The sequence below is a fragment of the Nipponia nippon genome, unplaced genomic scaffold (genome assembly GCF_047370975.1).
Source record: "Nipponia nippon isolate SJK-2023a ecotype South Korea unplaced genomic scaffold, ASM4737097v1 scaffold_15, whole genome shotgun sequence".
NCBI classification, from domain to species: Eukaryota; Metazoa; Chordata; class Aves; order Pelecaniformes; family Threskiornithidae; genus Nipponia; species Nipponia nippon.
In genome coordinates this window covers 8,444,146-8,470,111 of record NW_028262331.1, presented here as the reverse complement: position 1 = coordinate 8,470,111, position 25,966 = coordinate 8,444,146, and the positions used below count along the sequence as shown (strand labels likewise).

General features: G+C 35.1%; 1 protein-coding gene across 3 annotated transcripts in view; it reads right to left on the bottom strand.

Moving 5' to 3' along the window:
• Nucleotides 1-615: 615 nt before the first annotated feature.
• The window catches only part of BRIP1 (BRCA1 interacting DNA helicase 1), a 66,108-nt gene continuing 40,757 nt past the window's right edge, over nt 616-25,966 (bottom strand). For 2 of the 3 annotated variants that reach the window (XM_087752291.1, XM_087752293.1), the window contains exons 16-21: nt 23,819-23,978; nt 22,953-23,074; nt 9,226-9,338; nt 6,799-6,881; nt 4,767-5,093; nt 2,233-3,992 (exon numbers count right to left, since the gene is read on the bottom strand). In XM_087752291.1, coding sequence (XP_087608417.1) covers nt 3,121-3,992; nt 4,767-5,093; nt 6,799-6,881; nt 9,226-9,338; nt 22,953-23,074; nt 23,819-23,978 — 1,677 coding nt within the window. In that variant the 3' untranslated portion in view covers nt 2,233-3,120. Of the gene's footprint in view, nt 690-2,232; nt 3,993-4,766; nt 5,094-6,798; nt 6,882-9,225; nt 9,339-22,952; nt 23,075-23,818; nt 23,979-25,966 lie in introns of those variants that run through there. The other variant, XM_087752294.1, reaches the window with a different exon arrangement.

Genomic DNA, 25,966 nt, shown 5'->3' with positions numbered 1-25,966 from the left:
TGACTTGAAATACTCAAAGAAACCTCTTTGAATCAGTGTTTAGAATTTATATTAGCTAATAATTAAAATATACATAAAGATAAAATGCTTAATCTAACTTAAATAGAAATACCTTCATGCAAAATATGAGGTATTTTATAGTCTATAACACTCCAGGCTATCAAAGGTTTGGTTTGGAATTTTGCAAAGGAGCCTAGGAAGGTAGATGTCCAACTCTTGTTGGGTTTCAGTGCAATTATGCTCTTACACTACGCGAATCCTGCCCTAAAAATTACGTCCTAACCAGAAATCGGAAGCACTGCTTTTATTGAAACAGGAATCACATTCGTAATGAGTTATGAGCTGGACTCTGTAGGCAGTCCATATCTGCAGCCTCTACCTGTGTTAACAGGACTTGAAAACACTCAGCCTTTTTGTTTCCCATGAGAAACAAAGGTATCTATTGAGTGTATAAATTGTAAAAATCTAGAGCAAACCATACAGACCATGAATAAAAAATTTCATCTGTATTATTTAACTTAAAAGATTATATAGTAAACAGTTCTTATTACCCTTGCACCTTAACATTCAACAGTAGCCACTTAAAATCGGTTCCTTATTCTATCGGCATGGTACCTTTCTTTCACAGGTGTAGGCACTTTGCCTAACTGTAGCTTTTCTTCGTCTGCATTGTCTCTGAACTTTCAATCCTTTAATAAATTCAAGATTTTATGATTATTTTAGAAGAGATCATATCTAGCTATTAGATCAAAATATGAGATGAATTTTCAATAATTTAGCTTTTACAGATTTGGGAAGGCCAAACAAATAGTTCTAGGAAAGTTGGTACATTGACTTCCCTTCCCTTCTATTTGCAGGCTGGGCAGCAGGGTATTTAACTTAATACTGGGAATCATCATAAATGTATAAAATATAGAAATAAAGAAAATTCTTACCACCAACATTAAATACCAGTTAGTTAGCTATAAAGACAAATTAAGATTGAATTTACACAGCTTTTACACCAGAAGAAACTGTCCACCCCTTACCCCCCCAAAACCCAGCAGTAATACAAAGGATTATCCATCAGTTGTCCCACGCAACACACCTATGGTCAGGATTTGAGTTTAGTGAATTTGTGAATACAGATATGTCAAGAAAAATCTAGTATCTAGTAGGCCAAATGCTGATATTTCAATACGTTTTCAAGAATAATGGTTAAGGAGTAATTTTATACAAAATGTAGATGTTGTAAATGAATGCAAAATATTTGACATGAAGAAGGCCATGTCTTAAAGGGTTTCTAGTCAAAGCAAGATGCTACACAAGATCAAGAAAGGAACAATCTGCTCCAGATAAGGAAAGGAAGATGGATTTTCTTTTTTTAATGTTACGGATTTAAAGACAGACAAATCTTCTGAAAGACAAATAGGGGATAGTGGTCTATGAGATGAGCAGGCAAGCCATAAAGCTTAAGTGATTTCTACTATCTATTTGGATATACATAAACATAAAAAGTGGTTTGGTACAGAAGACTTGTTTTAAGAAAACTGAGCTATTAGAGACTCATGAGGATCAAGCTGACCAGCTCTTGGGGGTGCAGCTGCAAAGCCACCTGCCCCAGGCTGCCTCAGCATTTTCTGTGGGATATGGGGCAGTTCTCATCCAGAAGCCAGTTACAAACAGAACCATGCCTACCCTACTAAGCCCTGATATTCAATCAATTACTTAATTCTAAATCTACATTAAGTATTTTTATCTTTAGATGTGTCATATGTTTAAATTGCTGTCAGTATTAGAGCTTGCTTCTGCCCTATCAACTAGTTCAAAACCCTCAGCATCCAATGATTAAGCGAATACCAGGAAACCTAAACCAAGAAAACATGATCCTTATGTGGCATCGAGATAACAAAAAGTTTACCCAAACGCCTTATACCAAGTACTGCTTGTTAAAGAAATTCAACAGTATTCTTGCCATCCTTGCAAACAGAGTAACTAATTTTATAAAGATGCATTTGTTGTGTAAAGAAAGGTTACAATTTATACCCTGTTGATATGAACACATTCACAGCTCTGTAGAGGTGGACGTCAGAATGTTATTTAGATGAACTTCTATGGAAAATGACCAGTTAACAATTTCATCTCTGCTCTCAGTGAAAATATATAAATACCTATGAACCAGTCTTAAGATTGTAAAAATCCTGCATCTTCATATTAATATACGATGGAAATGAACAATCTTTTCTTGAAAAATCAGGCATAGTATGTTTTATTACACCAAAATCCTGTCTGTTTTGATTGCAATAAATGAAAGAAATGTTTAAAATACTTCAAAAAAAGTAGACTGAGGAAGATTTAAAGACCTTTATGTACAAATTTACACTGTTATATATTGCATAGAAATTGTGTTTGTAGGGCATGCAAATGAGTACATGTTTTGATATGAATACATCCAGAATCTGACCAACAGAAATTAGATTCTTTCACAAAAGAAAATTTTAAAGAAACCTCAACTTTTATATAAAACAAATAGAGACCTCTGAAGAATCCTCTCATGATCATCAAATACCAAAATGTTCAAATATTACTATATACTACTACTACTACACAGCTTCTGACAGACATGTTGACAAAAAAAATTTAAGGGAAACGAAGTACTGAAGAATACACCTATCAGTACCTAGGCTCAATCTATCATATTATTTGATCTGCAAAGATGCTGTTCTACATATTTAATAAAAAAAAAAAAGGCCTTAGAAACGCAGAAAACCATAATTTGAATATATGTGTGTTTTGCTTTCTGAGAAAACCCCAATTGTTTGATTGTATTTAATGGCAGATTAATTAAATCTGTAATAGACAAACCTCCTCAGCCTATAATTACAAGTCAAATGCTACTTGGGCTTCTATTTAGAATTTCCACACATGATGTTCTTTCGCCACAGAATTAGGATGAAGAATCTTCATTATATCTATAGAAAACTGCATGTTGCCTAACTTTCACAGTGAAAACCAAAAAAGTATAATGAAAACTCCAGTCTGATAGTAGCACGTATTAACTGAGAACTAGAAAGCCACCACTGCTCTATAGTGAGGCTATGTTGTAAAGGCTGCTCACTACGTTTCCTACAGAAGCTGTCACTACGTGCTAGTATTGTTCAATAGAAAAGATGACACACCTTTATTTCGTGATCTGGAAAGACTGATTTTCTGTTTTTTAGTATCCATCTCTTGAGACGCTATCTGCTCTGTTTCTATTTCGCTAGTCATCTCTACATTATTTACTGCACTATGCTTACTCCCCTCATTTTGCATTATTCCATGTAAACTTGTGCTTCTGCCATCATCATCAATCACTTTTTTAGTCACACTTAGTGTTTCTGAGGTGTTGATTGCAAAAAGATCCTCAGTGACTGTGAAGTTTCCACATTCAATCCGATTCTCATTTATATTACAGGTTGGAAGCAGTGGTGTGATTTTCTCTTCCTCTGATTCTACATCATCATAGAGTTCTGGTGTGAAATAGATACTCTCATCCTCGTCTTCAGCTTCTGCAGATACGTTTAATGTTGAAAGTTCAGATTTCCCTCCTGCTGAAGGAAACTCACTGCAGGGCTCAACTTGAAGCTGTAGCTTATCAGGATGCTCTTCAGCAACTGGAGCCTCAGTATTTTTAACTGAAAAATTAGTTGTTTCCAAACATGATTCTGGTACACTTGGTTTATGTTCTGAAATTAATGACTGGCATTGATTTACACTATCAATAAGTTCACTAGCCCTACTCACATTCTTTTGTTTGCTACTAGCTGTGGACGTGCAGTTCTTGGCTACAGGCAAAGGTGTTGAAGTCAGTGGTTTAAAGCAGCAATGTTCTTTCATAATATCAGCATTAGTCCAGCCGTCCTTTTTTTCTCTCTCTATTTCAGTTGCTGGCATTTTGGGTGTGGAGTCCATATGTTTTCTTCTTTGTGCTACATGGTGAGAATGACTCCCTGCATCAACTTTCTGGCCACCTGTGAAAAATCACAAAACATTAATTAATCGTATATGCCTTCCCCCTGCTGATTTACAGCATGTTTAGCACATCAAAATTACCACTGTTTTATTAGGTTTACAGTTATTTTATAATACTCATTAAGATCCAATACAAACAAAAGCCCAGATGTTACCACTATCTTTGCACATGAATTGTCTTAATTAAATCAATAGATTAACCGGCATATGTAAAGTTAGAGTAAAGTATGACTGGATTTTAAATTTGTAATTTTTTATTATTGTGCTCTTATGTTATTTACATCTTTCTTGCCTGAAACGAAGTCATAAGCTTTCCTAAAATTTAGGAATGGATAGATATTTACTTGTAAAGCCGGTACCAGAAGAGATTATATGAAAGGTGTCTCCCAGCAATGTCTAAACAACAGATGTAGCTTGAACCAAGGCACTCATCTTGCCATAATGCTCATCTTTATGTGTTTCAAATATATTTTAAATTATCTTCATAGTTTTCAATGGAAAAAGAAATTTAAGTGAAAGCATTTTTGATTGTACTATAAACAACTTATCAGACATTATCAATTGCTTTAGGACAACCAGATGGAATGACAATTAATTTCAGTCTGTTGAGCACAGCTCATACACATTTGTGAATAATTATCATTTTGCACCATAGCACTTCTGTAATTTTAAAAACCATTCATTTCTTCCAAAAAAGATGCAACTTCACATTTAAAATTAATTTAAAATTAATTTAAAATTCATTAAGTTTCTTCCACAGGAAATGAACATACTTTGTTTCATTGTTGCCATGATGTTACTTGGCTGATTTGATGCTGTAGGATTAACTGAGCTGATGGTTGTAGTAACATTAGTTTCTGAAACCAAATTTTGCTCCTCCCTTTTAGCAGGAACATCTGGTGACAGATGAATAGTTGCCTCCTGTTGAGAGGCTTGTGACAGGTCTTTTGAATTTGAGGGTCGATGGAGAAATTCACTGCTGCACTCTGATGAATGATCAATGCTCTTCTGGTTTCTTACAGCAAATGCATGCAATGATTCAAGTGCACTACCAAAATTTTCATGGTGCTGGATTTGTTGACGAATCCATTTAGATAATCCTAAGTAAAACAAACAAAAAAAGAGTGTTACTACAAAACTACATCATCTATACCAGGTATTTTATATCAGTAAATAGTATCCTAATATTGCAAATACTTCTACATAGGTACAGACAGATTCATAAAAATTTCAAGAAGTTGCTCATGAAAGTAAGATAATGCGTGTCTTCCTTTCCAGGGCTGGGAACTTGATTTAATCAGTGGTAGTATTTTGATGAGTAATACTAAAAATAGCATTCTTTTTTATTAAAAGGCCTTTACCTTTTTCACTAATACTTTTTTTAAGTTCAAACTGCTGCGTTGCAAAAACATCATTAGACTTTTTTTATGCCTGGGTTTTCATTTTGCTTGTTATCGTGAATTATTAAAGAGCAACTTACATAGAGTACAGCTATTTATTATCATACTGACGGGGTCTGACAAAAATCAGAATATAATGAAGCTTTTACAACTTTATTTCAGATTAAGTAACAGCAACTCAGACATTCAGAAAGAATCACAGCTGCCCAATAGCTAAAATACAATGCAACATGCTCTTATACAGCAATCATTTTTAAGATTCTCAAATACCAGTCGTCTTGAGCATAACAGCTGTTTAGATGATGTTGGAACACACAAGAGTGACGCAAAAACTAACTTTCTTGATTTTTAAAAAGTGTTTTAAGCACATTTAAATAGTCTTTTAATATCAATTTAAAAAAAAAAACAAGAGAACTTGATTCTGCTGTGAAGTTTTACTTTTTAGAAAAAAGTACTAATCTTATCAAGTCTTGAAAATGTAGATTATTTGTATTACTATATGAATTACTTCTGTTTACTTAGATAATTTAAATGTATTTTTAGTACAGACAGACATGTCAGAAAAGGGGTTTGACTTGTACTACAGCAGCTGAGCTCCACCTGCTGACTAGACTGCAACATTATTTGTTTACATCACCTTTTTGCCCATCTCTTCTCAACAGGGCAGGAACAAAAGATATATAACGCATTCCTAAGCAATTTCTTTTAAAATTTTTAAAATTTTTTTATTTATTTATTAAGGTAGTATGCATGACCTGTTTTATTTTATCTGCATTTATTTCTAGCCAGTATAAAACTACAAACAGAAAATACTTTTTGCGTATTAAGCCTTTGGTGGTTCCAAATGGCACAACGTTACATCTTACCTAAAAAAACAAAATGTTAAATTCAGACTGCTAACTCTAATCATTAAAGCTCCCTATAGGCAGAAAGTATCCATCCACTAGAGACTTATCCAAAGTCCAAATAAAAATCTAGTAACTATTTTTTAATACATATGCATATATACACTTATATACACATGCACACATATGTATACATTATATATATTTAATATGCAAAGGTTAAGAGTCCTTAAGTTTTTATAGGTCCCATTTTAAGAAAGAATTCTCAAATTCTGCACACAGAAATTTCTGTATCATTATCTGTATATCCAAAAGGGGAAAGAAATTAGATTGACTGAACATTGGTATCAATGTGTTTCAGTGTATTTAATGAACTAGCAATACACCAGGGTAGAGTTTTAGAGAGTTTTCAGTTTCAACTGCACAACTTGAGTTCAAACGGATATATTTCATTATGACTTTCCTACTCACCTGTATTTGTATAACCATATTTCTGTAATCTTGATTTTTCACTCTTTGTTACTATTAGGAACTTTCTCAGAAAGATTTTTACAGCTTACCAGTTATGTACTTATTAGGGTTATTCCGGAAGCGGTCATCAACTAAAATAAGAGCACCCCAGTCATTCCTATGTCTTATACACCTATAAGTGAGCAACAAAAAAGAGTGTATATATAATTAGAGTGCATACAGTAAAAAACTGTGGGGACCAGGCAACAGGGATTGCAATGAGTCAGCTAGAATATGCAAAAATATACAGGAAGTGCTGTCCTACTGTCTTGCACCAAAAATTGTTATGGATGTCACGGAAGCTTGATTTTCCTTCAGTTCTTGAATTTACTATACGAAAACAGGTAAATTAAAAAAAAAAAAAAAAAAATCACACCAATATTCAGCAGCTAATCAAACCACATGTCTGAAAGGAGAGCATGTAAAATTGTAAAACAAAAGAAAATGGACTAATGCAACTGCAAGCAGTTTTTTCAATACCTATGCACTTTTTTTTCTTAACCGCATGTTATTCCTAACTCTTTTTAGTAACAATATGACTAATGCTACAGATCAAAGCTGTGAGCGATACTGTTGAGTTCATAATTCAGTTGTTAGAGGCCTACGGAAATAATCCAAGAGTCACTTTACATGTGTTGATATTATTTTTTATGTTATTTGGATTTCTATACTGCCTGCCTGAAAAAAAATTATTAAAGAACAGTGATAACATAAACAAAATATGGAAAAGAATCTGTCACCAGTACTTTAGGATTATTATCCCCACTGTAAAAGAAAAGGACAACTTTTGAAGATGATGTTTACAAATGTACATAAAACCACAAGTGTATCAGAGTCAGGGCTTAAAATGGGAGCGACAAGGCTGGGTCTCCAAAGAAATATTATTTATTTATATTTGAAGTCTCTCCATGATAAGAAAAACTACCAAAACATCTTTAAGAAACAGATTTCTTCCAACTTCTCATTTTTGGATTGCTTTAATAAATGTTCTTTTAACTCATACTTTAAATGAATTATGCCCACAAGAGACATATCCCACACTTCTAGAAAAAGTAGCACTGCAGGGAATTCATAGCATGATTGTCACCTGGCCATACACGCCATCTGTTGTATTCCCAAAGGCTGCTATTTCATTTTGTGGACTTGTGTTACTTCATATAGGGTAACAGCACTAAATTAAGAGAAAAGTGCCAGGTTGAAGACTGTCATGCTTCTGCTCACTTCTCTCCCTTCAGGCATCTTTGCAGGAAAAAGCTTGCCTATCTACTATATAACTTCCTATCAACTTGGTAGGCTGTTCTGGTTTTATAAAAATAGTCATCATACGCTGTCAACCTTCGCCAAGTATCAGTTTAGTAAGAGCTTAGTCTTATGGTATTATACACAATTTATACATTTATGTCAGACTAGAAGTCTATTTTCTGCATTTAAGTTTAGACTAGCATAATTTCATTCAAATGCTAAATTATACAATAGGCAATTTTCACTAAAACTAGGTTTAAGTTAAAACTTATTTCACAGTGACAAAACTTCAAATTAATTTCTTACTATTAGCATTCCACAACTTTCTTAGATTTTTCTTAACAAATTTTAACTAGTGCTCTTACTCTCCAAAGAGGAATCTAAGAAATCAGACCTGTAACAACAAGAATTTACAATGAGATTTTACTAATGTAGACTATTTTCTCTCAGTTTTCTTTCTAAAGCTTCATTTATGTCATTACATTTGTATTAGGTTTAATTCAAATAACAAGAGTCTTCTAGCTGATGTTTCTCCTCTAATCTATAAATCTGTGTCTGTACCTCTATATATCTATGACAGATGTATGGCATCTATGACAGATATGGATGACAGATAGCTATCTCTATCTATGTGTGTGATAAATTTTGTTGGAGAAGGATGAATTAATTCTATCCTGTTAATAAAATTTTGGGGGTTTCATTTGAGAAAGTAAGCTATACCACTTCTTCTAAACCTGGAAAGAGATCAGTGAGCATGATAATTGAATTGAACTTTTGCAAAAGTCTGAGAAACCCCCCCTGCTATTTCTCCCTTTCAAAAATACTTGTAGGCTAAACACCAGACAACTGGTCTGAGCCCACCAAGAGTGTGAACAATTAGTACATTTGAAGACCTAAGAATTTTCATTTGGTTTATAAGCTCAAGAACTACTTGTCTCTGCAAATGCTTCCCTTTCTGTATATCTGGACTACATGCAATAAAACCTGCAATCAAACTAAAGTGGATTCTGAATGTAAAACAAAAACTCTGAATTGTAACAACGTTCAACTGCACAACAGACTGAAAACCAGACAGTTGCCAGTACAGAACAACTGAAGACCTGACTTCTGCAATAGGAATTTTTTGGTCTGATTTATCCCCTTTGTGTTAACAGTGAGGAATTAATCCTTAAAGACATTGCAAAAAAAGTTCTATAAATATATATATATATTTAATGATGTTCAGTTTATCTCACCTTCCCAGGGCTTGGTTCAGAGCCCTATAAGCTTGAATTTCGTACCACTGATGCCCTGGTAAAAGGCCTCTTGTATTTTTGTGCTGGTCATTGTACTTCCTCTTTAATTCAACCTAAGAAAGAAATCATAAAATACTGTCTTTAATAATGATGTTGAGAAGGAAATATTCTAAAAGGGGAAAACAAGCAAACACTGATTAAATAAGTGAATATGTAAAGCGTGCTTCAGTGTTTCAACTTTGTATTTTGCATACTAACCGATTATGGCTTCTACCCTTTTGAAGTTATTCTTAACATGTGATCTATTCCAATAATTTATATTGAATAACACAACCACCACACACTTATCCAAATCCCTGTGCAAGCAAGAGAAGGATAAGCTGTTCACACAGGCAAAAAAACCCAGATACAAGTAACTGGACTAACTAGACCCCAGTTTTATTTACTCATCTGGAAGTAAATGATACAATGGAGATCTTTATCCTTTCCTTTATCACAAACGCTGGCTCCTAATCTATTGCTGGGACCAGACCATACTTTTCTCAAGTGAGGGTTAAGCAAATAGAACTCCTTCTTCTACAGAAGCTAAGAAAGTACTTTAGAGACAGAGTGGTCTCGCCAAAGTACCAGAAGGCAGCAACACCAACTCCAATTCCTAGCTTGGCACCACCTTTTGCGGTGTGGAAACAAGCATTTCACTGGCTAAATCTGAAGCAAAGGCGGCAGCTAAGCTTTGCAGGCCCATGGGCCAGCAGAAGGCAGGAAAGAGCACGCTCCTCTTTTTTTCAAAACACTCTCTCCTAGCTGCTTCAAAAGCAGATCCGATATCAACTGCAAAAGAAATCCCCTGCCTCCCCTTTCCAATCATATGGATAACTACACATACAACGTCTGATCTGAATTTGAATACGAATTTGTATTTGGACATTATACACAGTTCCAACATATATCAAAAGAATTTCTTATTATTGGGGGGGACGGGGACTGGATTTTATTTTTTTTAAATAAACATACATAAAACTACACCAAAAAGGGTCTTTCCATTGCTCTTTTGTACAGTATTAACCTTTCTAAACTGACAAGTGAAAGGACACGCTTCAGGAGAGAAAACAGCAGACTTCTAACCTCTTCTGACAGGTAACTTTCAAGTTGCATTTGGATAAGGAATTTTATTTTATGTACTTATGCCCTTTAAATTGCCTGTCAAATTTACAAATTCAGTCTTTACAGCCAGAAAGTAAATTCAGTTTGATTTCACAGATTTAATATTTGTTCCAGTCACTCAGCATTTATTGACTGGCATGTGAAGTTCCCTTTGTAATTTTCAAAACAGAAGATGATTTCTTCTGAACATTTTATGAACATTAAAACCATTCCTTAAAAAGGAACTTAAGCATATCTGTGCATTTCTACAAATGGAAATCCTACCTGGAGAAGCAAAAGGGTACTCCTCACCATTTGAAATGAGATATGATGTTGGAAAATTTCACTGGAGTCTTTAAAACATAACCAATGACAATATACTCCTGTACATACTTTGCATTTGTCTTCTAGTCCTAGTAAGTTTTCTAACAATTTCTTCTTTTGAAGAATTTCTGTTATTAGTAAAATTTTGGCCAATTGTAACAAATGTAGCTTTACCACAGTTTCTTCCTTCGTGAGCAGACTGTTCAAAACAGTAGTAGAATAACTCGTCATGTGCCTTACACTGATAAAAATTACATTTTTATTATGTGCATAAAACCACCGAAGTAAGAGGACAACACAAACCAGTCAGATAATCTGCATTGTACTGCATTACCCTGTGAATAAAATATATTACTTTTACATTCTTCTAATACACGTTAGCATTACGCAAATGTATACTGCTTGTACTGCACATCAACGACGACATTTCATTTCTCAAATTATATAAAAAAATCCATATTCTCTTGGTCTAAATGTGTAATGTATCTTTAAAACCTATCTTTTCTATCTTAATTGAAAAAGGGTTAACAGAAAATAAACATTGTGTTTTCTCACTTAAACGATCATGTCTCAGCATGAGATGACAACTTACATTGCTGAGAATTCAGTTTTCATTATAAGTCCACTAAAGGTAAAAGGCCAGGGCATGTCATTTTAATGCAATCAGAATCTATTTCATTGTATAACTCTTACATTATCAAGCATCAAATCAACGCCCAATTCAAAATGACATGTTACATATGTGAAAAAGCCAGTCTCTCCTGCTAGCAAATATCCTAAATGTGCAGTAAACCACAGGCTAGAAGGGATTAGTTAAAATGTCAAAAGACAGCCTTTTACTTTTACCTGTTCATCCTTAAAAATATACTCTTAGCTATCAGGCATGCTTTACAGACAAATAGCTTCAGCAAGCAGCAGCAGAAGGCCCGTGGCAAGCTCTGCCATCTTGTAGCTGTCAGACAGATTAGTCTTTGATCTATCTGGGAGGTCATGGTCACATTCACATTAACTGAAGTCTAACAACATTATACCTGCTAACCGCTCGTTCTTTTAATGCTTAATTAGTTCAACATCTTTCACTATGGAATATTAACTGAGAAATATCAATGAAAAATAAATGCCGTAAACAGTTTTTTTTTTATCACTTGGAAAAATATTTTGAGGCAGTTTCTGCTACAATTCAAAAGAATTTTCAAGCCTATTTTTCAATCAAAATTAGTAATACAAGTTTTTCTTCCATGACAACAACAACAACAACAACAACATTAAACAACTTCATTATATTAGATTTTAAGTGTTTGATAAACCACAAAAAAAAAAGTTACCTGTGGTAACATTGCTTCACATGAAAAAACTCAGACTTATTCAGGATTCAAGTGATATTTAAGTACACAAAGTGGATTTATACTGTGATGACCATGGACTATCAGTTAGCTTATGGCACAAAGCTCAGAAGACTAAGCTCAAAAACTAGAGCTTGTTTTTGAACCCCAAAATAACCTGCAAATGCAGATACAGAAGCCTGCAGCATGCCTTTTTAGCAACACACTAGGGTGAACCAGATTTATTCAAAATTAACAAAAACATGGCTATATTTAACAGCAAGGTATACAAATAGCAATCTATTATGAACTATCTGTTTCTACAGAAAAATCAATGGTTAGACAATAAAATTAAAGCACCATTTTCTCCTTTAAATTGAGTTCTTTCCATTCTGTAAATATAAAGCTTTTTCTTATTTTGCAGTCATAGTTATAACTCAGATAAGGAAAACATGAAACACAATTTCAGTACATTTTAGATATCTTCAGCTAGAGGTCTGCATAGCATCCTAGATGCTAATTTACCTGTTAAGAAGTTTTAAGGAGAAAGCATTTAACCTACAAAGAATAAAAACTACTGTGCTACACAGTTAATTACTTTTTTACAATTTTACTTCAGTAAAAACAAGCAGATGGTCCAGCAGACATGCATCCAGAATCACTTTAACTCAGCCGAAGAACAGGACTTTAGACCTGAAGAGCTAATAGCAAAGCCTAGCAGGACTGGAGAATGTGCATTTGGGGCAGTTACCGTTCATAATCAGAATACTGTAAACCTATTTATCCGTACCAGTATCACAATATGAAGGTTGAATGGGCTAAGCCACAGTATATAATTTTTTATTTTGTGCAATTTAAATCAGCAAAAAACCTGTGTTTGGTTTTACTTCATCTGGCAAAGTTTCGAGATTTTTTTTTTAAGATGCTTTACTTTACTTAACCAAATGTAGTGCTATACTTTGCTTTCTAAAAACAAACAAAAAAATCCTAAGCTGTTGCTAATAGTTAACAAGCCAGGCCTGTTCTTTGACAAGACATCACTTCACAAATGTCTTCAACTGTGTCCTGTTTTCTCTTGTAGATTAAAAAATGACCTCCAGTCTGTAACCTGTGGGATTACAAACCAGATTACCCAGAAGTCTAAAGACAAGACAGAAATTCAGGAATACAATGGCACTATTGTGAGCAGTTAAACAGAGCACTCATCTAAACCTGCATTTCTCTTCATATCAGCACTTTGCAGTGTTGTGACAGCTCAGGTTAACAAAAGAGACAATTGCTGGAAGGAAAAAGGCAAATAAGCTTGGAACCGTGTCGATACATGCACACATGTGTAGGTGGATACATGCACACATGCGTGTAAACTCATGCCCTTCACTCCCCAACACTCTCCTCCATCTATCCTCCATGGAAATAGAAGTCAGAAAGTGGATAAAAATGTTTTCTGGCATTCCACTGACTTGTTTCTCTGGTTTTATGAGAGGAAATATAGTACTGAAAACAAAGACCATTGCTCATATCATCCAAAAAACTTTAAAAGACACATTCATGTTTAACATCTACTAATTCCACACCTCCTAAAAACAAACAAGCAAAAAATACCAGGAGGTCGTTCCCTGCTTCCATCCCAAAAAAAAGACATAAAAATGGTTTTTAAGCAAATCTACCGTCCTAAAAATCTCATGTGTCCAGTTAAGAGTTTCTCTTCCACCTGAAATAGCAATAATTAGAATTCTTCAAGAACATACTTGCCATCTACTTTCCTCCTGACGAATGCCAAGTAATCATAAAAGTTTGTAAGTGCAGGAAAGTAAAAGACGTGAAAACCCATTTCTTTTCTTTTACATCTGAAATCCTCAAATAGAAGTAGCATTAAATAGTGCAGCATTTAACTTTTCCCCCCTCACTTCAAAAGCAGTAACAACGTCTGTGAGATTTAAGACTAAACAATGCACGTGTAAAGACCTGGGTGAGTCATAGAACATGCTTCAAACATCCTCACTCCTCGGTAGACCTACTAAAAGCTGTATCTAAACACAACGACTCAATTTATTAGCCCACAGGAAAAAGATATTATGGCAGGACGTTGTCTTTAAATGATCCAAGCATTCCAAGTGCAGTGTTAATACATATAAAACAGTATGAAATGAGCAGATGCTTATTACCTATAATTTATCAAACTAGATTCTGTATATGAAAATAATTTAAGGCCATTCTAACCATCTCATATACCTAAAAATGGTCATCAGACACAAATATAACACTCTCTTCTGCTTTCACACACAACTACTGCATTTCTTTAGAAAACACCACCAAAACCCCAGAACTGTGAGCACAGCGATACCATACATACTGTGAATAAGCCATTATCAGCTAGAGACATGATCAATACTTTGTACTGCTCAATTATCTTCAAGATAATAACTGTCAACAGCTCCATCCTACCCGAGTCTCCTTAGCAGAGGAACCAGGGTGGGGCTGAACCCTGCCCCTTGCAGAGGCGAGCAAATCAATAGTTTGTGCGTCAAAGCCACAGAAGTTTAAAAATAGTTCAGGTGACCTTTTCTGCCTGAAAATTTCCATGCGCACTTAAAAATTTGCCTTCCTCGGATAATACTGAATAAAATAAGGGAATAGCATCTCTGCAGATCCACATCTCGGACTATCCTGCAGACTGTTGCACCCAAACAGCGCACTTGAGAAGATACTGGGCATCCAGGGAATTTAAACATTCGTTGCCTGAATGAAGATATAATCAAAACTAGGAAAAGTTACTGCAACTGGAAAAAAACCTACAAAGGTGGCAAGAAAGAAACTATATACAGAAAAACACTGCTAGCTTGTTTCCCCATGGCCCAAAAACTTAAAATAAGATTTCAAAAAGTAAAGCCAAACAACCCAACAGCGATCTACTGTCTATTAGAGTCTAGTAACCGGCCAACACTATCTTCTGGGGCAGAAAAACAGTACTACTACTTTATGCAAAGCTGTATTTCTCTTATTCTGAATTCACAAAGTATTTTGTGACTAAACGCTTCCCCAGTACTTTCACTCTTAATCCCAGTGTTAGGAAGATGGGAAGCTTATGTAACGTTGTAACCGCTGAACACTTTTAGTATTGTCAGCTACACCATGTGGCATCTCAGAGATCTGGAAGTTTTACGGTTTGACAAATCTTGTAGCACATTCACCCCAGGCCCATCTACTCATCTCAGTCTTGTAAGCTTTGAAGGACTGCGAACAAGTGACTTGATTAAAATCTAATGCAACCAAAACTCTCCTCTGAAGAGAAAATTCAATCCATTTCCAGTGAAGCAGAAGTGAAAAAAAATCAAACAGCTTCCCTTGAGGTACAACGCTGCTGCATACGCTCAGTGCCGCTGCGTCTAAGGTGAAGCGGTAAGTGTCAGTCATCCTTACAAATCCCCAAGGTGATAGCTTCACTTTTAAAGCTTTCAACATACTTTGACAGTAAAGTAAAAACTTAAAGGTCAACACTACTTGCTAAGGACAAGATAAACACAAGAAAATCACTTTGGAAATGTTTATGGATCAGAAAAGTAAACTATTAAATGTAAAGGAAAAGTTTTGATTTGCTGTATTATTTATCCAAAGGCGTAACTTTCGGATATATTCAGGGATGATTTCTGTGATCCATGCCAACATATTGACATTAGCCTTGCACCACTAGAAGAGAAATGCCATCCGCTAGTCTTACATGTTAAGTTGAACGTAAATGTTACCTTTCTTAGCTACAGGAATGCTGTATTCCACAGGATTTTACAGCTACTCCCACAAATTAAGCCTCTGCCATCGATACTTTTTTTCTTAATTAACACAATTTCTACTGGATGTAAGAAGAGTGTGGATGGCTTTGACTTTTCACAACCATTCTTATTTCTGGAAAAGTGGGAAGTGAAAGGCTTTTGAGATACATTACTGCTTCAAACTGATGTAAGAAATTATCACACTGCCACATATTTAATGCATTGCTTGGGTTTTTTTGTAACACAGGTAGCTATACCTCCTGACATTTTCCTCTGGGGAGAAGGGAAAAAAAAAAAAAAAGCGACGAGATCTGCAATATCCAGCCAGTTATCTTGTTATGGTGTGATTCCGCACACTGCATTACCCCTTAGTAAGCACTATCACAGCAGACTGCAATAATTTACAGTGTACTGCTGCAAGACAAGAACAATGCTGGCTAAATAAACTGAAAGCATGCTCTTTTACAAAATTTAGAAGTATATTGTCAAGATAATTGTTATTTAACATCTAGAGGCTTGCTGCATAACACTGTACATTTCAACGATGTAAGTATATTTCTTCTTTATATCCTTAACTCGATTGTTTCAAAAAGCCACTTTGCAACTAAAATACAAAATAAAAATGAATATGAAGTGAGGCATGGAAGAAAAACAAGTGTGTGTGTGTATGCATATATATACAAACATATACACACATTGCACTTTTACGCTATGCAGTATTTCCCTCTCAGAGAACATTCAATAAATAATATACCAACATGTTTGGCTTTCCTCTGAAAGTTCCAGAAGTGTTTTTCTGCTCCCCACTTTACACTTGTAATTTTTTCCCAGTAATAGAATGAAGAAGAAAGTAAAAGTGGCTCAGGTTTAGACAGCCATTAACACAGACAAACAAAAAAACCTGATCACTTTTTACAATATTTAAATCATCTGAAAATGATAGCACATACTGTTTCTCAAGGCTTTTACAAGGACTGTCAGATTTGACTGGGAAGTTGGGGCAAAGTTGCTCAGAAACATTCAGCCTGCTTAAAACAATCACATCAATAACAGAACAGTCTTATATCTTTAAAAAAATTCTTCACTTCACAGGGAATTTTCAAATTCTACTAAGGATAAACACAACAATGATCTTCCCATAAAATGTAATTTCCCGTACCAGTTTGCCCATATTTTAAAACAATAATTTATTTTGGATAAGTGGAAATATTTTTCAAGTGATCCAAAGCTATGATGGAATTCATACAGTGCATGCTATCTTTCTCAACTCAAGTTAAGCATCTAAAGTAACAATCATTTTCTTAGAAATTTTTCTTTTCCTAGAATATAGTATGCAAGAAATGAATTATTTCAGCAACCATTTATCTAGCACAAGATTCTTTCTCCTTTCGATGAAGAAAAAGCATATAGGCTTAAAAATTGCCACAAGGACTAGAAATTAACTTAAACATTCAGAAAAATGACATTATTCTGAAATGATACACATATCTCAATTTATCGAGCTTATTTAAAGGAGAAAGAAACTTCAGACCGATAGCTGCATACTCTTTGTATCATTAAGTTACATACAACCAGAAAATGGTAATTGAAATGATGTGTTCCATCATGTTTCCAAATTATGTTGCTGGAAACAATAAAGAACGTATTTGCCATCGTAGTTCATATTCACCCTATAGCAGCTATGGGAAATACTTCTCATTAACGGCAAAGTCAGCTACAGTTCCCGAGTAATGCCATTGCACAGAAATCCTAGCCTTATCAAGTTTATTCTCCTTGCACATCTATTGATGTAAAAGGGTTTGACTGCATTTTCCTCTATATTTTGGTAAAGTTCTCTTAGCTGTTACATGATTAAGTACACTCTACTGTACTACGATCAAAAGCATCTGGAAAGGTGGAAGTGAAGAAATGCTCTCTGGGAAAGTTAGCTTAATGCTTGCACTTCAGAGTCGCCCATTATCAACATTTCATAGCGAGTTTCTTTATTTTCAGGTCCCCAAGGTAAGAACAGTAAATTATGACTTGAACTAAACAAGTCACACTTGGCTCCAAAATCAGATTTTCCTACCTCCAGTTTCAGGTCCCAGAGGTGGGCAGAGGAAATCCTGGTCACAGCCAAAGCAGTCATTTTTGGCTCTGAAATAAATTTTCCTGCTTTACTAGAGCCAAACCCTACCACTGAGAGTACCATAGCTTTAAGCAATACTTTAACATTTCTTTTATATATTTTGCTTTAGCAACCTGATTCTTCAGCAATATGAAACCCTTTTCAATAACACAGAATCAGGGTTTTGGCGCCTCTTTCTTAAATCAGTATTGTTTACTATCAAGGACACTTCTGAGCCTTAATCGTTTCTTTCTCCCTAACACTGACAAGCGTTTTAGACTCTTTGTGAAAATGAGTGAACGTAAGATACTATGTGCCTAAAACTTTTAAGTGAAACTAAATGATACTCTTTAAAGGTTCTACAGAAAATGCAACTTAGAAAAGCATACAGTTACTTAAGGAGACCGAATGCTTGCCATTTAATACCAGAAGTTGTGGCATATATTTAGCACAAACATATGGAGAAAATAAAATTGGATATTATACATCACACTTGACAATGAGTTTCTTGCCCAAGTAAAGACTGGATCCAAAATGCTACAATTCAAATTATGTAACAGAAGTTAATAAATAGTACGTTAGCATCAGACAACATGTATATGGGATTACACATCTTTTTCTGTCACATTATTTATGTTCTCTTATATTACAGTTCACTGGTATTAGCATCAAGTTACAAATCATAACATACATTTAGAAAGCAGGTTGATCACAGACAAGTAATATTAGTGGAGATGAGCCAACATCAAACTGCCAACATAAAATATTGGTCTCCAAAGGTACAATTCTACAAACCCTTATGATTGTGCACAGTCCTAGAAGTATTAAAGGGATTACTCACACAAGTAAAAGCTATGTGCAGGAGTAAGGGGTTATAGAATTGAGTCTTAAGAGGACTTTTGTTAACCCAAAAAGCAGACACGCAAGTGTATTTTCATGCAGAAGCGGAGCGCTTTTTAGTGATTTAAACCATTCCCAGAAGTATATAATTCATGGATATTCCAAGGGAATTGTTAATCACTTGCATTTCCTATTTTTAAAGGGATGTCATTATTAATCATCTTACCAGTTTCTTCATCCAGTGTATCTACTAAGCACCTATTGCTATGTAAAAGCAACAGATGTACCTGTGTTCACAGTTTTAGATCTATATAGGTCTAACTTGACTTGTGTCACTGTGTTTTGAATTTTCTTCTGTCTGCTCAAAATTCAAGCTCCTCCCAAAACTTCAAAGCTGGAAGTATTAAAATTTCCAGGTTTTAATCAGTTTTCTGGTTAGCGTACAAAATCTAAAGAAACACCAATCAACTATATCATAAAAGCAAATGTCTTTTAACTGTTTTGTTTGGGAACTTAACGTATCCTAAAAATCCTACAAAAAAAGATAAACTGTACAGTGTTCTCTAATGTTTAAAAATCCGGATTCTTCTAACCCCAGGAGAAAAAAAAAATTCCAATAGAAAAAACTGTTAATAAGGAGAAACATTTAAAATAAAATCAGCCACCCTAAAAGAAAGTCACTTGGCTGTACTTGGAAGGGAGAATTCCTATCTTCTTAGTATGATGAGCACTACTGATATGCTTTGAAAGCAACCCTGAATAGGAAAAAGTATTTGAATAAAATACTGTAATCATATTCTTCCTGATACCATAAATTACTTCTGCTGTTTAATGCAAGGAGTATTTGAACATCAGCTTTCACTTTAAAAGCCAACTCTATTCCCACCTCAGTTCCAAAGGCTTTAGATCTGATTATAAAAGTATGGTTAGAAGATGAAGTTGCATCATAAGCAGGATGGCACAAGTATTGTTTAACCCCCTGGCAACTGGGCTTGTGACTTTTGGATTCTAACTGCTAATGAAACAGTAATACAGCCAGACAAACCCCAACTGGCTAGGAAAACAGGTTAAGGCTTAACTATAGACAATCAATTGTCTGTAATTATAAAGAATCTCTTTTCATTGGAGATAATACTATTAACTATCTGCTATATGAGAACATGGTTTATAGCATCCCTTCCAAACCCTAGAAGTTTCATGCACCTTTTTTTTCCTTATTGATAAAGTAATGGTCCTTCAGTTCTACAAAGTTTTACTCACTGAAGATAACTCCAAAACATTTACAAGCATTATAATAAAGTGTACAGGAATAAAACTGTTTTCCTTTCTAAAGTTCAGGTAAGGTCTGTTGGGCTAGGGGGACTAAAGTAACAAACAACAACTTGCATTTGCTAATACGCACAGACTATTACAAAGAGGACATCACAGTGGTTTTATGTAAAGTTAACAAATTTTTTAAAAATGTAGCAGTTACTTTTCTGTACCCTTTTGTATTACATTTGTTTCATTCTATTCTGGGAAGCGATACATTGGATCAGCTCTCCCAGAAATATATAAAAAGAATATTTTCAAGTGAAAACTGGTATTATGTCATGTGTCCCTCCCTCCCTTTTTCTTTATTTTTAATTTTACATGCCAATCTTCACTATCAACAGCCAGTTTACCTCAAAATTATAATTCCAGTTCCTTTCCTGAGCCAACATGCTGCTGAAAAAGATGCTTAATCTTCCAAATTTCTTTTGTATCTCTGCATACATTTCTACAAAGCCACTAATTAATCTTCTTCAGTGAACTGTAAGACTATCCTTCACGCTATCCTTTTTCACCCAGTTGACAATCTGAGCTCAACTAGTAAAAGAGACGTGCATTAATCCAGAAGTTTTTGGGGTATCTGATAAACCTAAAGCCCTGGACAAAACAAAACATTGTTCAATTTAAAGGGAAGTATTGCTAGCTGGATATCACTTTGAATCCCAGTTCTTCAGCAAAAGACACATTTACAATAAAAACAATTTCCCCTAGCATTATTCTAGGAGCATTGCCATGCACCAGACAGCTACTCAAATCTGATGCTCAGAGACTGGTGCATGCCCTTCTCTCATCTAGAATTGATCACTGCAGTGCTTTGTGCATTACCTTATCTAAATATACACACTCAAACCTTTAGCTGCTTGCAATTTGGCAGCTAGTGTTTCTATCCCTACTTAAAAATTTAGAGGTTTTCTTCAGTCTAATTAAAAAAAATAGTGCAGCACAACACTGATTTTTTTGGAATTTAGTTATCAGTAATGGGATGTACTGCCTGTGATTCTATTACATTACATATTTGGTTGAACTCAAAGTAAAATCAAATACACTATTTTAATCTTAGGGAACATAATCCATTGTGAACATAATTTACCCTTGACACATTCTTTTCAATTTAATTTTGTGTCATTTAGGACACAAAAATATTGACTTTCTGGGAATCGTTTGGAGTAAATTATAAGGGTTCAAGCCATACTACTGACCGAGTATTTCCAAAATATCATTTCACTGTATGCTTCTAAAACAAAGCATTCCTAACTCTTTCTAGAGTGCTAAATATTCTTTGAACATAAGTGTTTTTATACTAAAGTACAGTGTATTATATTTTACTAAGACAAAAAAATGTTATGGCTGAATAAATGCTGCAAGAAAGTTATGCAAACATTGAAAGAACATTGCACTAGGCAGCCGCCACTAATATAACCTTACTAGTCCTTATAGGATGTGGGTTTTTTCCCACCAAGGCTGTAATTAGGCACATACTGTAGACAACAAAGAAGTCTTTGGTTGTTCACTTAAGCTCAGAACACATCTCTCAAACCAAAGCTGAGTCAGTTTGGGCTTTCAAGTGCAAACCTATGATTTTCTTGTTTGACTTGGCATTACTAATAACCAGAATCCAGCTGTTCCTGGTATTTATTTATTCTGTGATACTTTACTTTGTTTCTTAGCTTCACAAAGTAGTCCCAAAAAGCTCTAGAAGGTACACAAAAGATAAAGCAGCGATGGCGGCTATTAGCACCGGGAAGAAGGCTGCCAGCAACTGGGTGACTACCTAAGTGGCATGCATAGACCACTAAAAAGTAAGTGGTCTTACAAATTAGTCAATAATGAATGTTCTTTCTCAGTAAGTCGAAAGAAAGTCTAGAAAAACATTTTTCCATATTCCTTCCTTTTCCTTTATGAATGCCTGGCTTCAACTATGAAGTGCCTGTGCTAACGGAACAGCATCTATCCATAAGACAAGTCCTGTTGAAGTCAAAAGGAAGGAAGTATTGATGTGGGTAATTACACAGCAGTGCGAGCAACAGGATGCTGCTTTGGCCACTTGCTGAAAAGTACAAACAGGGTCTCAAATTTCCTTAATTGGAGGCACTTCAGAATGCTACCTTTAGAGGGCACTTAGAAGTTTTTGCCTAAAGTTAGATGAAGCTTGAATTATCAAAAAAGTAACATCCTCAGTATCCAGGAAGAGGTTATGTTATGTCATAATTTCATACCTCAACATTTCAAGCTAATAAAGCAGCATTAGCTGGGAAACGGTTTACAATTCCACTCTTGGTTTAAGTGGAAAGTCATACATATAGTTACACTAAAGAAGGCAATAGGGATTAGAAAGGTGACATACTACGGTCAATGATCCGGCGTGTGAAATACATTCCTTCATTACATTACTATTTTACCCTATAACTATCTTTATCTTTCCACCTATTTTCTGAAATAACCTTTTGATCAATCTGAATGCCTTATTTAAAGTAGTATTTTCCTAGTGTTTATCCTAGACCTTCACAACCAAATGCCCCACCACCGTAAGTCAGGAAGTAACTTCATTTCTATACAAATGATGTAAGTTTATGGTATATGAAAACAGGCAAGTGAAAATGGAAACATGTACTCTTGGCTTGGCAGAGTATGAAGTTAACGAGGATTTTAACAATGCAATAGCCTTCACTAGCAACGTCAGACAAAAATTTACAATACACCTAGCATGATATACATTTATTTAGAATTACATAAACGAGCCCACAAGACATGAGACGCTGTTCCTCCTCTTACCTGTGTACAAGGTAACTCAAAGAATTCAAATGGGATTGAGGGGAGTCCAAGGGTAAACATTTAGAAAAAAATATTTGTGTGTATTTGGTGTTTTAAACATGACGTAAAAATAAAGTACAACTCTTTCAATTGATATCCTACCTGAAGGTCTTTCACATTTGGAAACGGAATACCTATGGTTATAACTGCACGGGCATTCTCATCACAGAAATCCAAGCCTTCACTAACTTTTCCTCTGCACACAGCTATAAGGAGTGCTCCATCTTGAACAAGCCAGAGAGGAACATACAAATCATTCCCAGTGACAAACTGAGTATCAGAAGAAAGCTTCAGCAACATCTTTTAAAAAGCTAAACATAATATAGCATAATGCACTGTGTATCAGTCTGGAAAAGATGAGTGGATATAAAACTACTTTGTTAGAGGGATGAGATTAACTCCACTTCGATCAATAATACTGTGATTTTGCATATCAACTAGCAAAATAATTTTGTACCATATAACATAGCGGTACTTAATCATGCAAGAACCATATATATCTACTACAAAATTTTAAATCTTAAATTTTGCACTCCAAAAATCATGCTATTTATTTTTTGACATGCTATCATTCTTTGTTCTCTACACTAATATTTGAGGATTTTGAGCAGAAATCCTATAGTGGCTGTAATATAAGATGGTAAATCACAGTTATGCAATGTATTTTAAGTCTGATTCTTTGAGAAGCCACTCTGTGCCCTGCTGGACACATAAAAGCACATCCTGACACACCTCATTGCCCTTTGAATATCACTATTAGGATTATGCATCATCCTGTACTTCCCTATATCCTCATGCAACAATACAAATAGCAGTTAATCTTCCCCATTTATCACAATAACTTAGTGAGCTGAGGTTAATTTAACTGCTTATCTACACCTTATTCTAATTGTTAAGCACTTTAAGAATCCCTTTTTTTTAAACTTCAAGAGTCTGTATCAACTACTTTGTATGTCTGAAGAACGTACCTTTTTCTCCTTTACATTTTATTGCATCATAGTATATTTTCAGCAGTTCATCAAAGTCACTCTTTGCCCCGCCTTGAGGCTCTGCAATGACTGTCTTAACCAGCTCCAGGCTTCTCCATAAGCCAGTGTGCATCCAGCGATCTTTTAATTTGTCCAACAGCTGAAAACAAACAGAAAAATCTGGAAGAGCTGTAATGAAAGGTCAATCACTTGAACTGTTCAAATAAAGCACACAAAAACACTTACTTTAGTGAAATTATATTATTTGGTTTTTGTATTTATGAATACAAGTTTCCCTACCATACAGTGTTGCACAGCTACGCAACACTTGGGAACACTACGGCCACTTTGTAAACATGATGGCCACTAATTTTGCTAATTAGGAACAGTGCAGATTTTTGAGTTATCAAAGCAAAACTCTCTACATCTATAACAGTGGTCACTGAAGAGCATCTTCTGGTATTCCTCAAAGCAAGAGGAATGCCATTCAAAGAAAAATGGAAATTACCTGGTTTTCTGATTACCAAGTAAGAGATCCCTAAGTAAGACTGGAAACAAATTCTAAATTAAATTGAAACAAGCATTTATATCTTAAATTTCCACAATATTTAAATATTTTAAAATTTACATAGTTAAGTTGGGGAAGGAGGTATTGATGTAGGATTTATTAACAGCCTCCTCTGCTCCTTGAAGGGCCTGTCAGCTTTGTTATACCTACCAGATTATGAACTGTGCACATTTTACTCCAAATCAGTCCTCGTTCAAATCTTGCAAGCAAATTAGCTTGTTCCACATTTAGTGTGAATGTAATGAAAATATTGCATTACAAAAAACAAAGTCTAAAATTACCACAGAAACTGAAGTCAGACAGGTCAGGTCATTTTGCAGCTTAGCAGTCATCGCATGCCCTTTTCTCATCAATTTCTAGACTGAATTTTATCAAGACAGGGAGCAAAAAAGTCACTCCTTCAACTGACATGTTCGTCTGATGGTGCACAGCAATGCCCTCAAGACAAGAGCAAGGCAACCAACACATTTTAGAATGAACTGAGTAGACCTGCTTCAATGGACAGAAGTAAATACTTTATTTCACGCCTTTTACTGTTCAGTGATGGTTAGTGTGTCACTAACTATTGTGCAGTAGAGTTGCTGAGCTTCATATGTACAGAGATTTTAAATTCATAGATTCTGTAATAAGGGTTATGCTCTTAATTTGTCTCTACTTCCCTCAACTCCACTCACTGAAGCCTTTCTCAGTATTTTGCTTCAGGCTATACAAACTGCTCCATCTGGAACCTGCACTTGCCCCAGTTCATTGCTCAAAAAGCCACAGCACCCCTTAACTCCAAGCCGCTTGCCTTTCTGATGCACTCCAGCCAAGATCTCAGGATCCTGCATGGTTACTGTTAGAAAATTAATCTGTCCCATGTCCAAATACACAGTTTAAGTGTTACTGTGAATCAGAATTAATGGTAACTAATTGTCACATTTGAGTTTACAGGGAGAACGCTTGCAAATGTATAGGAAACTGTTTAAAAGAACCCTTGTGTATGCCATGTTCTCAGCATTTAAGATCTGAGCTTATTCTCTGACGTTAAGTATTTGGATTGGTTCCTTTTGAGGTACATGTGGTTCAGAGGGGACAAATACTATGTTATTCTTGAATTTTCCCTAGCTTTGTTCAAGCCTCTATTCAGGGAATTACACTTGCTTACTACTGACGTGACACCATTAGAAAGACTAAGTGATGAATAGTAGGAACAGTTTCCTACACATACAGATGTTACTGTAGAATAAATCATCTCTTCTAAATGTGTCTGTCCTACTGTTGTCCCCTTCTCTACCAGCCCTGTCATTTCCTGGCAGCATCCTGCCTGTAATCTCTTTTTATATAAAAGGTTGTAATACTATGACCGAGCAATGACTGTCCATCTTGCCATCCGCAGCCTGCCACTATGCCTTCAGTTCTTGGATATGATACGGAGATAATTCTGGTAAAGAAAAGAATCAAACAAATTATGCCTCTAAGTACATCCATTTGGGATCTGTTAGAGCTGCCAGTGACTATAATATTATTAGCTTTCCAGATTTCATTCTTCCTTCTGTGAAACTAATGTCTGCCTGGGCATTCACTTAGCAATCTATGCT